The 18,175-nt window shown below is 40.9% G+C and overlaps 1 protein-coding gene across 2 annotated transcripts in view; it reads right to left on the bottom strand.

Annotated features, from left to right (window-relative positions):
* The window catches only part of BARD1 (BRCA1 associated RING domain 1), an 87,727-nt gene extending 80,237 nt beyond the window's left edge, over nucleotides 1–7,490 (bottom strand). For both annotated transcript variants that reach the window (XM_025892114.2, XM_025892121.2), the window contains exon 1: nucleotides 7,237–7,490. In XM_025892114.2, coding sequence (XP_025747899.1) covers nucleotides 7,237–7,379 — 143 coding nt within the window. In that variant the 5' untranslated portion in view covers nucleotides 7,380–7,490. The remainder of the gene's footprint in view (nucleotides 1–7,236) is intronic.
* Between the last annotated feature and the right edge of the window lie 10,685 nt (nucleotides 7,491–18,175).

Below are 18,175 nucleotides of genomic sequence, written 5' to 3'. Positions count from 1 at the left end.
CAAGGATATTCACTCCAGCACAGATTACAGCAAAAGACCAGAACAATCTAAATTTTAATCAACAAGGAAATGGTTACATACATCATGATACCTCTCCTGATGTATAGCATCTTCTCATCTGAGGCATATAATGCTTATATAAACAGACAACCTCTTATTAAAAGATACACAAAAAAATTGATCATAGTGGGTCCTTAGAGAAAAGGATTCGGGCTCACCTGTCATTCACTTATTTAATGGCCACATACCTTGATATTTTAACGCATGTATTACTTTCAATTTTTAAAAACTTATTATTAAAGTTCTTCACAATCCAGTAACTACAGAGCAGGCAACCTTTTCTTATACTGCTCCTCCACAAAAACTCTGGTCTCAACAGTCTGCAACATTTCTCAAATATGCAATGTCCAAAACCAAGCCCATGCTTAGAATGTTCTCCCCAGCCTAGAATACCCTTCCTCCCTCCCACCCCCAAAACTATTCAAGCCCAACACATCCAAATACTATCCAGGATGATATAATAAAAACAACACTGGACAAAGAAGCACAGAACTTCTTGGATGTTAGTTTCTATACCATCACTTATGCAAAATCTGTACCTTGCACCGGACACATAAGGACACGAGGTTGCCTGCAACACAATCTATATACTAAGGGGCTTATAACTGAACTAGGTAATTTTATAAGCAAAGTTAGTATATGACTTAAGAGAAGTACAAAACACTCTAAAGTTCCAGAGAGATGGAATCTAGTTGGAGCTCTGGAAATCAATGCTGAAAGCGAAATATTTTGAATTTTATCTGCTTGGTTCCCTATTTTTCCCACTGGTCTCCAAATAGACTGTAGCCCTACAAACAAGAGAATTTGACCTTTATTTTTTCTGAACTCCCCAACACACTATTACCTCCCTAGCATGGTGCTATATGAACAGCAGAATTTCAATAAATCCTTAGTGAATGAAGCAAATGGAAAACTACATGCAAAAATGAATTTATATTAACAATTCTATTTTATCCTTACCCTATTCTTTGTTTGATATACATATATATTAGAAAGAAAAAAAAAACCCAGAAGAATAAGAAAAGACATCTGCATGGTAACAGGATTTCTGTACCTTGAAAATTCAGCTACTCTACTTTTTCCCATCTGCAGTCATATTTCTGTTACTTTACATGTAGTTGATTTGGAAAGATCCGCGCAGTCAGAGGATTATAACTTAGGGAAGAACTAAGTAGTGAAAACAAACAATATTTTTTTATAAAAAAGTCCCACTGAAATAAAAATTTCTTTGCAAAGAAGAAAAGGACAGTAAATTCAGCTGAGAGTACAATACGGAGGCAGACCTATTTCTTAACAGAACGGCTCCCTAAGCGTCTATGAAATAAACTGCTATTTAACATTAGGCAAGATAGCTAGCTACCACAGTGCTCACATTTTAGAAAACTGCCAAGTTATTTTGCCAAATGTGGACAAACACATTTGGTTAACAAGTTTTCCAAGCCAATTAAACAATTTCTTGTATTTATCTTTAGAATAAACAAAATTATCATCAAGTAAGGGATATGAATAATGACACGAAAGCATCTTATTCTGTGTAGTTATTTTGTATGCCAGATTCAAGTAAATCACATGGGAAAAAATTTTTTAAAAAATCATGTCTAATTTTTTAGTGTTGGTAAATAATGAATAAATCAATGAGCCAATATACCAAAAGCCAAACGGGCAATAGACTTCTATCTATTAACGATTAATTATAATAGGATCTACTGTTATGAGACAGACAAGCCACAGAGAATATCATGTATGTCTGACTCGAACAGTACTGGTTTACTCTGTCCTCTATTCCGTTTCTTCCAAAGCAAAACAGTACCTAAATAACTGTCCTTAAAGCTTCACCTCTTCCACCTAATGTTCAAATGTTGAGTTTCAAGGCTCAGACACAGGCGTTCATCTTTACATTCGCTTCCCTGCTCACTTCTAGAAGTATGCCTTAAATTACCACCTACATCCAGATGACTGTCAAAAGTACACTTCCAGCCTGAAATCCCTCCTCTAAGTCCCAGACCCATTTAACAACTCCACGTGTAAGACGATCCCCTATACTGTAAGAAACAGGTGCTCAATGTATCTGGTTAAGTTTCTCTGGCAGTCCCGAGCCCTGTGTAATACCAGGTATGTGTAGGCCTGTGCAAGTCATGGTTCTAGCTCTAACTCCCAGGGAGAAAGACCTTTGCCTTCTACAGTTGCATACATTCTACCTAAGACCTCACTGTTTACTACGGGTAACTAAGTATTCCCACCGGCAAAGGCTCCTCAAATGTCATCCCAACTTAACCTAAATTCTTTTATACATTAATTCAACAAACACTAAGAAACTATGTCTTCAGCACCATGGCTACAAACGTGAACCTGTCTTTATGAAACGTGTGGTATAACTGAAGGCAACAGGTTATCAAACAAAATACCACATTAAGTAAATCAATCCCACAATTAGGAGGGATATATGATACATGCTGAACACCAATGATCTGTGCCCTTTTCTGGATGTATGTTAAACCTCAATAAAAGTTTTAAACAAAAATTTACATCCAATGGAAACTAATAATTACGGAATCTGCAAACTGAAAGGAGCCTTAGAAAGTACTTAGTCCATCTTCCTCATTTTATAGAGGTGAGGACACCAGAGTTACAGGAAAGTTAACACTAATCGCCTCTCCTTAGGAACTATGCAAACCGACTGAATAGGCTGTTGTTAGGCCACTAATCACTCTCTGATCTGACCCTTTCCTAACTCTTTGCCCACCTGACTCACTTCCCCTTTATTCTACAGTACCTTCTAGTATATTGTGATTAGCACATTCTACCTGTCTCCATCTATGAAAATCTTTCCAAGGCCCAATTCAAAAGCCATGAAGCTTTCCTGTATCGGCACCATCCACATACTCTTCTCTGCATGTCCGTGGCCCTCATCCTAATTTTCCCTGAACTCTGTGTGCACTTTATCCCTTACAGTTAAGCATTTGCTTCTTAAGGGTAGAAAATGTCTCACCAAAGCATCACTAATGTAGTGCCTCAGTGATCATTTGTGGTCCTAATGAAGAATCAGCACCAGAGGAAGCCAAAGGAGTAATCATCCCATTTAAGGATCACTGGCCTATTAAAATGCTTCTGAACATTCAAAACTAATGAAGGCAAAAGCTTAACGCTGGGGTCAGGAAATCTATCCTGTGTCTTACAAATATTCATACAGCACTTAGAACATAATAGGCACTGCTCTAAGTATCTTATAAATATTAACTCATTTAATTCCCATAATAACCTTATAAGATAGAAACTACTACTAATTCATTTTGCAAATGAAAAAAGCATACAAAGATAAAATAATTTACCCAAAATCACTGAGCCACGATTGGAAGCCAGTGTTCAAAATCAATGCTCTTAACAACTAAGCTATCAATAAGCGAAAATAATCCCGATCGCCTTTAAAATGACAAAAGAGGGCGCCTGGGTGGCTCAGATGGTTAAGCGTCTGCCTTCAGCTCAGGTCATGATCCCAGGATCCTGGGATGGAGTCCCGCATCGGGCTCCCTGCTTCCTGGGAGCCTGCTTCTCCCTCTGCCTCTCTCTCTCTGTCTGTGTCTCTCTCTCTCTCATGAATAAATAAATAAAATCTTTAAAAATAAAATAAAATAAAATGACAAAATTTACAAAAATAAAATCCACTACCCTAAAAATCACAAGATTATTTTTTACTATAAGTCGATTTAAAACGTGATAGAACTCCAAATTACACTGTAGTAGAGGTCAAAGCCCCTGCTGCTCCCAATGGCAAGCGGTACCTAATTATTTTAATTCACAAAATAGTGTCATATGACACGTGGGCTTTTACACTACAGCTATTATTTTTTTCCTACTGCCTTTGGGAACATGTTATTACTAACTATGCTTTCTGCCAGCTCCTCAAATGACATAGTCGTCCTGTCTCATTTTTCCAAATCTTTAAATAGCTTCTATCTGGTTGTGAGGCTTGGACCTAACACAAATGTCACATCTGGCCTCTTGAAAAATTTCATCCGCTTCACCTTGGAGCCACACTTATGTTAAAGGTCAAGAAAGGATGCCCTGTAATGCAGCCAATCCACCCTCACTCACCCTCAAGTAATGCTTCCTGCAAAATAGATCCAATATGCTACACGAGACAGGTGACACCTGGGAACGCAATATAGATGACAGCTGCAAGCTGAATGTGAGGGTAATCGGGGTAATCACTAGCCCACTGGGTAGAACTTTGAAACTCTGTAAAAGGGCATACTGACACACAATTTCAAATAATATGGCACTGCTATTAATGGTGGGTAGCAAAAGCAAGAAGCAGACCATCCAGAGTTGCTCCTTTCAAGCAATGATATCAGGCGGTAGGAAAAGGCAGAGGTGGAAAGAATGGGTTTGGTTTTTTTCTTTTTTTCTCCCCATGGGTAAGGAGCAACTAGCCATGCTTTATTCACTACAAACAGTGCCAAAACATACAGAGACACCGAGAAGATCGCCAAATTATTTCTAAATATTAAATCTCATGGGATATAAAATTTTACACTGAGAAGGATCTTTAAAGTTAAGACATTCTACTCATTAAAACAGTTTGGCCAACTATAGCCTATGCACCAAATCAAAACTATCTTTGTACAGCCTTGAGCTAAGAATGCTTTTTGGGTTTTTGTTTTGTTTGAAGATTTTATTTATTTGAGAGAGAGAGAGAGAGAGAGCGAGCAGGCACCTGCACAAGAGAGCATGAGCAGGGGAGAGGGGCAAAGGGAGAGGGAGACGCAGACTCCCCGCTGAGCAGGGAGCCCTATGCGGGGCTGAATCCCAGCATCCGGGGATGGTGACCTGAGCCGAAGGCAGACCCTTAACTGACTGAGTCACCCAGGTGCCCCTGTTTTTAAGGGCTATAAAAAAACAAAAAGAATAAGAACTGAGACCGTGGCCAGCAAAGCCCAAAATAGTTATATGATTCTTTACAGGAAAAGTTTGCATAGGCCTAGGTTAAAAAATGCAAAGAAACAGGTGATGAGTTTAGTTATTCCATGAGTGGTTCATATACTAATTTTTTAAGGAAAATCACCGGAGTTCACTATTATTCTTCAGCCAACAGAATGCATTATATTAAAAGTCTGGACCTAGTTACTAATGTCCACTTTCAGTCCTCTGGCTCTTATTGTCTGCTCACTTCAGTTAGAAACTGGAAAAATATTTGGTTGGGGATAAAAAGTGAAACTGGCTGTATTAGATTTTAGGACAACCTATAGATTATTCTTATAAATCACCTACTTTGTCTTCCCCGAACCATTCAGCAAGCAGGCTATACTTCTTTGTATTTTTATAAGACAGCTATTACTTATCACTTATCCTATGACAACCAACATACTCAACCCTGTACACATATAATTTCATTTAGTTTCTTCCCTCCCACAGAATGTTAGCGTCATAAGGATTGAGGTTTTTGTCTGCTTTGTTTTGTTCACTAACGAAGCCCCAATGCCAAAAGAGCACTTTGCTGGTGCTCAATAATATATTATTAAGGAATCCTCATAGGTGGATGAGCTGAGCACTATTATCACTCAGATGGGGAAGCCAAGGCAGAGAATTTGAATGACCTGGGCCACAGTATCAAAGCTAGAACCTGAACTCAGGCAGTCTGCCTCTCTAGTCTGAGCAAAGCACTAGGCTACTGCCTGCCCTAATGCCTTCCATACAGAAATGTCCCATCTGAATGTCTAACTTTTGCTGACCTATGAAGTTATGATTATAATTGCTTCTATTACAGCAACTGGCAGAGCCAGTTGTAAATTTCTTATTCTCAGATGGATGACCCCTGTGTTACGAAAAAACACACAACTCAGAATGTCTCCATGTGCTAACAAAAGTGCCACTTTTCTAATGGGTGCAATGATTTTTTAAAGTTTTATAAAACAATATAAGTGCAAAAGTCTGTGACAGTTAAGTCCATTTCTTTTTTTTTAAGATTTGAGAGAGAAAAGACAAAGAGAGGGAGAGGAGGGGGAGGGGCAGAGGAAGAAGGAAAGAGAGTTTCAGGCAGACTCCCCACCCAGGACTAGATCTCAGGACCTTGAAATCATGGATGCGAGCGGAAATCAAGAGCCCCACGCTTATCCTACTGAGCCACCCAGGTGCCCCACAGCTAAGCCCATTTCATTTTTAAAGAAAAAGCTGCGGTGTTACTTGTACTTGTTCTGCAGGTTGGAAATCAGAGGGAAAAAAAACAAATCAAAACAAAGTCCAAAAAAGAAACACAGGACATCTACAAGCATTGAGAAAACCTGCCTGAGTGATACTGATGCAGAAACACTGAGCTGCACGCACAGCAGGTGCTCAATCAATGCTTCTGGAAGAAATGAAAAAGGTGACAATTCCTTCTTGCGTTTTATAAACCTCCTTGGTTTGTACAGTACGAAAAGCTACAGGAAAAGAGTAGCAGTCATGAAAATGATGTCTTCAGATATAATGAAAACCTGGAAGTGAGAAGACTCCCATGGCGCAACAGCATGAAGGAAAATAAGAAACAAAAAATGATAATAAACAGCATCCGTTAAGAGCTGGAACCTCCAGCCGTACAGGCTTTTGACTAAACCAAGGAAATGAGAAACTGAGAAATAGAATGGCGGCGTCCATCACACTGCTATCTTCAATCTACCTCCAACAAGGGTACCCAAAACTCTCCCCAGAAAAAAGCTGCTACGGAGAAACGGTCCAAGGGCCAGCTCAGCAATGAGCGACACTGCTTCAAACTTAGCAGCCCTCGGCAGAGGTGCTGTAATTACTTTGGTCAGCAGGGGTCCCGGGCCCTGTAAAAAGTGCAGATGTCTTAGCCCCACCCCAGCCCTACGAAGTCAAACTCCGGAGGCGGGGCCTGGGATCTGCATTTTTAACCACACCTCCAGACGAGTCTTCGGCCCGCTAAGTTCGAAAACTACCATCTCCGTTGGGTTTAGTGAAGAAAAGGCAAGAAAGCCGCGCGGAAAGGCTGTGAACCGGGCCCAGGGAGGGGCTAACTTAACACCAGATCCCTGGGCAGGTACTAACTCTGCTCGCCGCCCCGACTGCGGGACGGCAATGGGAAGAGGGAACCCGGGGTTTGAAAAGATCCCCGCCCCCCCCCAGATTGGGGTGACCCTGACCCCCGCCCTCGCGGCAACCCGCCCGAGGGTCCGTCTTTACCAACGCGAGCAGCGCAGCAGCTTCTCCAGCCGGTCGAGCGCGGCGCGGCTGTGGGCCCAGGCCCCGCGCCCCTCCGGCTCCATGGTGGGCGCGGGACGAGGCTCGTTCCCGGAGCGTACCCTCGGCTGCCGGTTCCCCGGCATCGCCCCGCCTTCCGGGGAGGTGCTCCTCCCAGAGCTGGAGCCGCGGCGGGCTCGGGCAACGACCGAGACGCCGCAGGCCCGCGACCCGACCCCGGCCGCAGCGGTCCCCGAGTCTGGGCGGGCAGGACGCTGGGGGGGCGGGGCCCGAGGGGCGGGGCCGCGGAAAGGCGCCAAAAGTCCGGGCGCGCGGGACGGGAGGGGTGGGGCCTGCGGTTGGCGGGAAAGGGGGCGGGTGCAGAACGCCCGGAGGGGTGAAAACGAGAAAAAAAGCCAGTCCTTGACTTTCCTGAACCGACGGCTCTAGGGACCTTCGGCAAGGCTTAACGGATGGAGGGAACTTTTAGTTGAGAATAATCTCTAAGGACTGCTGTTTCGACTACCGTAAAACTTGGGAAAGCTTTGATCATGACACTGAATATGCCACCTTCTTTACTCCTAAAGTTAACTTTCTCCTCCCCTCCACCTTTTCCAGGCTTTTTGTTTTGTTAAAGATGTGTCTACCCTCCACATAAGAATCCTTCATTGATCACCATATTAAATGGATAACACCTACTGAGCACTCTTCACCCTCCCCATCCAATCTACTGCCAAATCTTTGCGTTTCCCTCCTTGATTTACTCTCAAATCTACCCACTTCTGTCTTCACTCCACCAAGGCCCTTTGTCTCATTCTCACCTAGACTGTTCCCATAGCTTTCTGGCTGATAATCCCTGTGTCCACCCAAGGCCCCTCCAATCCTTAGGCTACACTGTAGCCATCTAAAACATTTCCAAATAAACACTTGGTTAGTAGAAGCAGAATGGGTACAACTAAGATCTTATAGGGTGTTTTAACTGACCTATAATAGTATAGTAAACAAAATTTTTTTTCTTAATCTCATAGGTAGTCAAGAAAATTATTATTAACCCTGTTAAGCTAATGCTTACTCTTTGCAGAGCCTCAGAGAAATCAAACTCTAGAAGACTTGAAATGTTAAAGCGTTGCTGTGGTGTGTGTAACGGAGTAAATTGGGGAGTTCTCACACTTTTTCAGTTAGGACGTAATGTAACTGATGAGAGTAAGTGCAAATTTCACATTTTGGTAAAATGCTGTAAGGACCAAACAGTTGTCACTGGCCTATTTGTACAGTGCTGCTAAATGGATTGTGATACAGGGGCAATGAGATCTTCCTCCCCTTAGTTTCCTTTTCCTTCCTTCTGCCATTGCCCCATTACCTCTTGCCAAATCTCATGAAATTCCCAACAGCTGTTTGATGGTGGCCATAATAAACTCATCAAGAGAATAAGCCAGGTTATTCTCCCATCTGCAGCTTCCCCTTCTACTTCTTTCCTTCCAGCCCTGTTATAGTGCAAGTGGAGGATGCTTTACTTTTACTTGTTAAATTCCAGTATAGTTAGCACAGTGTTATATTAGTTCCAGATGTATAATATAGTAATTCAGCAATTCTATGCATTACTCAGTGCTCGTCACAATTACCGTACTCTTGGGGCACCTGGGTGGCCCAATTGGTTAAGTGGCTACCTTCGGCTCAGGTCATGATCTCAGGGTCCTGGAATTGAGCCACATGACGGGCTCTCTGCTTAGCGGGGAGTCAGCTTCTCCGTCTTCCTCTGCCTGCCTCTCTTAGTCTCTCTCTGTCAAATGAATAAATAAAATCTTTAAAAAAAGTGTACTCTTAATCTCCTTCATTTCTTTCACCCATGGCCCCACCCATGTGCCCTCTAGTAACCACCAATTCTCTATATGTAAGAGTCTGTTTCTTGGTTTGTCTTTTTTTCTCTGTGTTCATTTGTTTTCTTAAATTCCACATATGAGTGAAATCGTATGGTATTTGTCTTTCTCTGACATACTTATTTCACTTAGCATAATACCCTCTGGATCTATCCATGTTGTTGCAAATGGAAGATCTCATTTTTATGGCTGAGTAATATTCCATTGTGTGTCTATGTGTATGTGTGTATACATTTATACATTCATCTATGAATGGACACTTGGGTTGCTTCCGACTTTTGGCTATGGCAAATAATGCAGCAATAAACATAGGGTGTATGTATCTTTCTAATTAGTGATTTTGTATTCCTTGGATTAAATATCCAGTAGTGGAATTGCTGGATCACATGAGAATTCTATTTTTAACATTTTGAGGAACTTCCTACTGTTTTCCACAATGGCTGTGTTGCAGGATCACAGCGTTCTTGTCTCATGGAGTTGAAGAATGAATCTCCCGGACACAAAAGGGTGAAGTAAAGTGAAAGTTTATTAAGTGAAGGTGAGGGCCGAAAGGAAAGAAAAAAGCTCTCGAGAGTGAAAAGGGTCCCTAATGGGTGGCCACTGAGGGCTTTTAGGGGCGCTCTTTTATTGAGAACTGACTGGAAAGCTTACGGCCTTGAGATTCTTGTGCCCTCTTGGTTTGTTCCCTTATCTCTTGTTCTGCTCTGTCTCAGCATCTCCACCTGCCAGGAATAGTTTCAGAGCCGGGTCAGGGGCCTCCTGTCTCTCTTGCCTAGACCTTCACCACGTCCCTACTCAAGGGACAGGACCTCTGGGCAGAAGAGCTATACTGGGATTGTGAGGAGTGAATGATTTTTTACTTTTGAATTAGAGGGGGTTAGGGATAGGTTAAGACCCCAGGGAATCTGGCAGCAAGGCTTTCAGGACCTGGAGGGGCCACCTGCTGCCAAGACAAGGTGCCCTTTAAACACGAAGGTACTAAGGCAGCCACAAGTTCATTGAGGAAGGTCACGCTCGGCATGTTTCAGGGATCTACCAGTGGGCTGCAAGCTGTAAGAAGATTTTAAGCTACATTTCTTTTGCCTGTGTTTCCCACATTAGCTGCACCAGTTTGCATTTCCCACCAAAAGTGTGCAAGAGTTTCTTTTTCTCCACATCCTTGCCAACACTTGTTTTTTCTTGTGTTTTTTATTTTAGCCATTCTGACAGGCATGAGGTGGTATGAGATTTGTGTTTTTGAATCAACCCTTACTTTTAGCCCTGGATCCTGAATTTCAAGAGCCAATTCTTTCTCCCACGTGCATTTATGTGTGTGCATAAAAGATGGGCAACCGATCCAGGATGAGGTACACCAAGAATGCATCAAATCTTGAAACTCTGCTTCCAGAGAGAAATTTCCTGGGAAAATCCAGTCCATCTATAGGGTCTTGGTAAAGCCCTATAGGGCATTCGCAATTGCTTGTCTTCACTTTAAAAGGGACTAAATGTCTTAATTCCCCTTCTGTGTCCCCGCAAGGACCTCCCGAGGACATCGGAGTTGAAGTGTGTTGCTCCACTTTGCTCCCAGTCTGCTCTCTTCCAGCTCAGCAGTACTCCCCAGTACCTTAGGATCTTACAAAATTATTCAGCCTACCCACTATAAAAATCGGGTCCTACAGGCATTCTGAGGCAGATAAATTGGCTTGCTTGAGCCTGTTTACCTATCCTTCTATCTTCCTGCCCTTCCTCACCGCACTGATTATCATCTGTAGTGCTACTATACTCCAAAGGCATCTCGGTCTGGTCTCTTTCCTGATCTGCAGGCTCAATATAACAGTTTGTTGAAAACAGTCTAAATGCTAATTTTTTTCTTCCATTGTGTTGTGAAGGATTTCACAAAGTAGTAAATCTTCCTCATATTCACTTGGATAAACATATTTAACAAGCAAAATGGGACAAACATAATACCAAGACTCTCCTGCCGCGGCATGTAAAGCTATCTCCCGAATTCAGCACGTACTCTAATTCTTCTCTGGCTTTTAATTATGGTGCCAGGCAGTGGAATCAACCGCTTTGACTCTTCTGAGTGCATTCTCTTTGTCAGATATGAATTTGGTTTGCAAGGACCTCTATGAAACCTAGACTCCCTCCAAGAACTGCAGTTTGAGAACAATTAATAAAGAACAATTGAATGTGATAATTGATGGCATGGAACAAACTGCCACAGCACCAAGGAGAGTGGTCTGTGCTCTCTACATTTGACCGAGTTAGCTTCCTAGGTGAAAATGCTCTTAACCTAAGTTAAAATCCTAAGCTCTGTGCTATTTTTTCTGGAATCCAGTGTGGCATAATGATTAAGTGCATAGAGCTCTGGAGTGAAGCAGAACTGGGTTACAGACCAAGTCCTGCCATTTCCTAAAATGGGCTCCAGGGGCCCATTGTTTTAACCTACTTTGGAACTTAGTTTCATCTTTTGTAAATTTAGAATGAATGTATACTAACCTCACACTTGTGGGGTTGTTGTGAGAAAGGAATTACAAATCGTGAAAAATGTTCTAAACCAGGAGCGCAGCACAACCAATGGATATTCCTTCACAATGGACTTGTAATGTGCTTTAATACATATATTCACAATAAGCTTAATTCACAACAAGTGCTCAATACCTATTCCCAATTTTAGGACTAGTTCTAGCATTTTTGAGTTGCACTATGCCAGTTACCCTTGCTTTAAAATTCTGTTAAGAAAGAGTACATATTTTGGGTAAGAAGGAGCCACTCATTTCATGACTATTGGAGCAGAGATACTTGCCATAGCAATTCCTTTGCAAATATGACACAATAACTCTGAAAGGCAGCTTGCATTTTGTTTAATGACCATAATCTTTTTTAGTATCATCTCAAATGAAGTATCCACTGGATTCCTAACACCATCCATGGCATGATATTAGGACCAGATAATAAAAAAATCTTTATGGTTTTTGTTCAATTAACTTGGAGATCTTTTACTGACAATATTTTGTTCATCCTTTAAGAGCAAAATGTCCTCAGCAATGAAAAACAATAAGTTTGTTCTGTGTACTATAGCTTATATGAAGCAAACAAAAAAAATATGGCCCGGGGCGCCTGGGTGGCTCAGTTGGTTAAGCGACTGCCTTCAGCTCAGGTCATGATCCTGGAGTCCCGGGATCGAGTCCCACATCGGGCTTCCTACTCAGCAGGAAGTCTGCTTCTCCCTCTGACCCTCTTCCCTCTCGTGCTTTCTATCTCTCATTCTCTCTCTCTCTCTGAAATAAATAAATAAAATCTTTAAAAAAAAAAATATGGCCCAAACTAATCAGTACCTACCACTTAAGGCCAATGTGGATCTCTTCTTGATTGGTACAGTTGTGCATATATCTAGGGATCAAGTTATTGGCTGCAGTATACTGAACTGTTTTGACATGCTGCTGTCTCTGACTTACACATAAGGACACAGTCTCAATGTCACGTAGACCTTGGAATTTACTGAAAAATTACCCAAGTCTCTAGAAGCATCTAGATCTTTTGAGATGGTGTTTGAAAGAATGTTAGCTCCATTCTTGTGGGCATCTGCCAGATTTCTGTCACAGGATCAAAAGTAACTAGTCTAAGGACATAGTTACATTAATATGTCCCTACAGCAGTGGTTTTAAAGGTTTGGGTGTCTTCTGTATTGCCTGATCATTTATCAAATACAGTCTGACACACATATTTCACTGGTCATTGTTTTCTGTTCAATGGACTCATTGAGAGTTCAGCCCATTCCACTGCCTTTTATTGCTTGCTATTTTTAAGGAGACACCTCAGTAGAAACCCCCTTTTTCTGTACAGTGTAATTACTGAAGCACATAAAGCGGTTATACCAGGGATTTATCACTTTCAGGTGGAAATACCCCCAGCCAAATAAAAGATAGAGTAGGAATGCCGGAAGCAATTTATAACAGGCTCACTGACATTTTGTGTTGAGAAGCTCTACCACTGAATAAGCATCAAGTCATAAATCTCTGTAAACGTGATTAAAGCAAGCAAGTTATTCTTTGAGGGGACACTATAATAAAAAAAACAAAAATGGTGTGATGGAAAGCAGGAAAATTCTGTTGACAAAAATCACCAAAAACAGCTTACAGTAAAATTTACGAACAGCTTGTTTTAAATTCTGTTGAATTTCAACAGCTGTTTGTTTGCACATAAAATGTTCATTTAGGAAATGAGCGTTGGCCCTCGTTTGGATTCCATTGTGTTTCAAAATTTTGTAATCAGCTTAATCAAAATTCATACAATAACTTAAATTTCAATGGACAAGAGGTAACTAGTATATTTAAGTATGCCTTGTATACAGTATGTGTTCAATAAAAAGAAGAAGAAATGAGTGAATACTGTATACCATTATCCCTGAAAGCAGTGGTCATTACAAACCTTTTTTTTTTTTCCCATCTATATACACTGCTTCAGAAATTATGCCTTGCTCAGAGGGGATTCACTTTACTAGTATTGGTAATAACCCTTCATACCCCTTCAGCAATACATTCTAGAGTTTTAGAAAGCTGAATTAAAATTTAGTTACTGTTGTAAAATCACTCTCTGTGAGAATTCATTAATCTCTCATATTTCTGCAAACGCCTTCATTTAGTTACCTTTCTCACTATCTCAAAAAATAGATTACATTTTTTTCATCTGTGAAATGGGACTAATAGAAAATACCTCGTTGCTGCTATATGAATATAATAAGCTAATACATTTAGCAAAGTCCTTAGAACATAGTAAGTTCATTATAAATGCTAGCACTTATTAGTGTACAAAAAAACTCTAGGTGCAGGAATAAAATGCTAATTTTATTCTTAGGTAACAAGAGCCACAATATCCTAACGTATACTCAACTAGACAGGAATCCAGTGTGTTTCAACTTTTAAACGTATCTGTGCCCCCCCAACATCTATCTAGCTATCTATCTATCCATTTATCTGTGCCATTTTTAGGTATTCGTTTGGAAGATTGGGAAGTTGAGTCAAACCAAAAAACATTACCTAAAAAATCACTATACAATACTTTTCATTCTTAAGCCAGACATACACAATGATAATCTTACCTTTCCCTGAATTACTGAAATCATTAAGAAAAGTAGATTACATTCATTTTAAATTTCCAGAGAAGAGTCTATATAATCCAGATTTACCATATAACCCTAACATCACCCAATGGTGTTGACATCATTATCTCTCCGTTTGACAGAGGAGGAAAAGGACCTTCATGTTGTTAACTTCTAGTTTCTCCCTTCAGAGAACTGTCTAGTTACAGACAAGGCTAATGCAAGAAACAATACAAATAATATGAGACAGATAACAATTGTGTTCCATTATGTGGTGTACATATAAGTATCAGAAAAGGTCAGGGGAGACAATGCTTAAATTGCTTAATGAAGAATCAGGGCTATGTTTGTGGGAGAGGTGAAAGTAGGAGTTAAGTCTTGGAAGATGAGAGGTTTGAAGCAGCGGGAGGAGGGAGGAGAAAGATTATTTCAGATGTGAAAAATTGCATGAACACAGAGACACAAATGACAGAGGAACATTGGCACCAGTTTGACGAGAGCAAAGATATTTGTTTAAAGCATATGAAATTACTGTTTTCTAGGTCAAAAATGGTTGGATAACAGCGATTCCATCTGGCTCACTCTAATACATATTAGATAGTAGTGATTATAGATAGTACATAGCTGAATGCAATATAGAGCTCCTAGAATTTAGGGAATCATCAGTGAAAAGTCACCTTCTTGAGAGGAAAGCTACCAGGAATCAACAACTAATGGCTGAGATTATTATCTGCTCATTTATGTACTCTGAGAGATTTGGAAATCTGCTACTTAGATATTCAAAGAAAAGCCCCATCCAATCAAAGCAACAGTAAAATTAAAGGACTAAAGCATTTGTTTTTAAACCTGCCTTTTTGGGGCAATTTGAGAATAAAAATTAAGTCACATTACTAATAATAACTTATATTTATATAGTTTTCGCACCTACCAGCGGTGTGTGATAGCTGGCTTGTACTAGCTCACAATAGCCAATGTTTAAATTTGCAGAAATTTTACTAGCTGTTCGTTAAACATAGCCACCATTAGAAACCATATTGTATAGGGCACCTGGGTGGCTCAGTTGGTTGAGCGACTGCCTTCGGCTCAGGTCATGATCCTGGAGTCCCAGGATCGAGTCCTGCATTGGGCTCCCTGCTCAGTGGGGAGTCTGCTTGTCCCCCTGAACCTCCCCCCTCTCATGTGCTCTCTCTCTCTCTCTCTCTCATTCTCTCTCTCAAATAAATAAATAATCTTTAAAAAAAAACATATTGTATAAACTTAGAATCAAATATATTATTTCTTAAAGCAAAGGTAGTAAATATTAAAAACTCATCACTTCCTAAATATTTTACTACCTTTCTTATTATCTATTCTCTTGATGTGATTTACATCATTTGGTTTTTTTTTTTTACTCTATGGTGGAAATGCTGTAGTATATATGGTGGTGCACTCTTGTACATTTCTCGCCAACTCCATATTCCTTGGTGGCTTGAAGTCAACCACAGCGAGAGTTTTTACAAGTATTTACACCATGGATTTTGGCCAATGTTGCAAATTAGGATTTGATATATCACTCTCTGCTAGTTGTTTATTCTATACTTAGATGAAGAAGATGCTAATAATGCCAATTAATATGTCATGTCCATAGCTCTTGTACTGTGAATAGGCGCACAAAGTTGGATTCTTGCAATACTCAAAACGTATTCAGCAAACAGTTCACTCACATCATTGACAAACAAGTTTCACTTCCGTCTAACTCATGAATTTAACATGAATATCACCCAACACGTGTGTCAGAACTACACTCAGAAAGCCAGCTTCTCAACAAACAACAGCAGATCAGTGCATCGACCCATTATGTCAGATCTGGGGTCTCTCCTACCTGCTCCCCTGTGGAAGTCTGCAGGCTGTAATTCACATTTTACTCACAAACCCAGTGCCATTGCCTATGATATAGCATCCAGGCTCCGAGGCTGAGCACCACAGTGCTTTCTGCTGCCTCAGCTCAGAAGCCTGGCATGCTCCGAAGTCTTCAGATCGTCACGCTTTTGGCCCCCACAACCCTTCCAAGCCCCCAAACGCTGCCTTTGGAAGGTACTCCATGTCAACACTATTCTACTCCAACAGAATCCCTATTCCCCTATTTTTTTTTTGTACTTATGCTGAACTAATCGAGTGTTGCCTTGTGCCTTCAGTATCTCTCAGAATTATTGTATGAAATTGGCTCTTTTTGTTTTGCTGTGGTTTTTACACTTACATCACAGGGGCTTATTTGGAAGAACATTTGCTACCCTACTTTACCTCCTTTATGTTTTTAGCAGGTATCACTAGCTAACACATTATACATTTAACTGATTTATCTAATTTATTATCTGTATTTCCTTATGGAATGTATGCTCCAAGGGATTTTCATCTATTCGTCGCTCTATCCCCAGCACCCAGAACAGCTCCAGCATCACAGTTGGTTCTCACAGGAATGAATGAATGGGGACAAAATGAATGACTTATGCTGTAGTCAGAATCAGCTTGGCCCTTTGATGTGGGGGGGCATTATTTCTGGACGAAACTTGCTCTACTTTCTCTGTGCTTAAGATAAGCTGTTTTCCGAGAGATCTCTAAATCAGTTGTTCCTCACAATTTCTCTATGACTGAATTCTTCTCTGCGGGGTGGGGGGCTGGGACAGGGTTGCTGCTTAGATTCCCCTCCCCCACCATCCACCAGCCACGACTACTGGTATGTGACTGGAACATTATAATAGAACTGTCTGAAGAAAAATAAAACTTATGAGTGTATAAAATCAGAACGTAAAAAAAAAATGCATTTTCAGACCAGATTTTGTCTGTGGCATGATTTGGGAAAATTCCTGATGAGATGCTTGGCTGAGAGGGGTAGTAGCAAAAGCTAAAGTAACAATGGACAATGTTTAAACTACCTTCCCTGGGACAAGGAAAGAGAAATTAGGTTGGAGGCCTGGGAAGGAGGAAGGGAAAAGAAAAGGAGAACGGGCAGGGAGTGGAAACAACATCATCATGAGATTAAACTTACAACAAGAAAAGGCAGCCAGGGATGCCTGGGTGGCTCAATTGGTTATGCATCTGCCATAGGCTCAGGTCGTGATCTTGGGGTCCTGGGAGGTGCTCAGAGTCAACCGACTCCCTGCCCAGTGAGGAAACTGCTGCTCCCTCTCCCTCTGCCCCTCCCCCCCCAAATAAATAAATAAAACCTTAGGAAAGACAGCCAGTGAAAAGTCCCAGGAGTTGTTGGATGTCTGAAAACTTTTAAGAACAGGTGTTTAACTCTGGAATGCTTTTAGCTGGATATAGGATTGCTATGGAAACAAACCTGAAATCTATGGATTTATGGGGACTGGTTCCCTCGAAAATGCCTTATAAGCAATGTAATTGAGTGTAAAGGTGAAGATATTTCATGTCTGCGCACATAAGTCTCTTTTGTGCAAGTGAAGTACCTGTACACATTATTGTTTACAGATCAGAGGCAGAGCACATCATTATGTGGCCAAAAAAAAGAAAAGGTGTGTATGGGAGTGAGGGTTAGCAAATTCAGATCTTGAAATGATTGGGAAAGTATGAAATTATTAGCAAAGATGGTAAGAGCTCTGATTTGTGAGAGTCTGGTTTGAAATCTAATCTTTTGTTTTACTTCAGTAGGGCTAGGTAAGAAAGACTTCTGGGTTTTTTGTTTGTTTTGTTTTGTTTTGTTTCTTTACATGTGAGATACTTCCTGCCCCCCCTGGGGAAATATTTTGCTACCAGAGCAGGATGGGCAAAAAGCTGCGGGGTTAGAAGGTGTTTCGGGTTTCTACTGTCTCACTCTCAAAACTGTCCAAACAGCCCATGAAATGCAGGCTTTTCCTTCCAGAGTAAGAAATGACAGGTTTTGTGGGTAAAATATATTACCTGAAATTTTTCCTGATCATATTATCTTCTCAATAGGGTTCTATTTTCACACTCAGTGACCTGATGTCAAAGATTTTCACATCTT

This window comes from Callorhinus ursinus, unplaced genomic scaffold (assembly GCF_003265705.2).
Source record: "Callorhinus ursinus isolate GAN/ISIS: 27379988/994484 unplaced genomic scaffold, GSC_fseal_2.0 scaffold2, whole genome shotgun sequence".
Taxonomy (NCBI): Eukaryota; Metazoa; Chordata; class Mammalia; order Carnivora; family Otariidae; genus Callorhinus; species Callorhinus ursinus.
The sequence above is the reverse complement of the archived record's forward strand: the minus strand, read 5'-3'. Positions and strand labels throughout refer to the sequence as shown.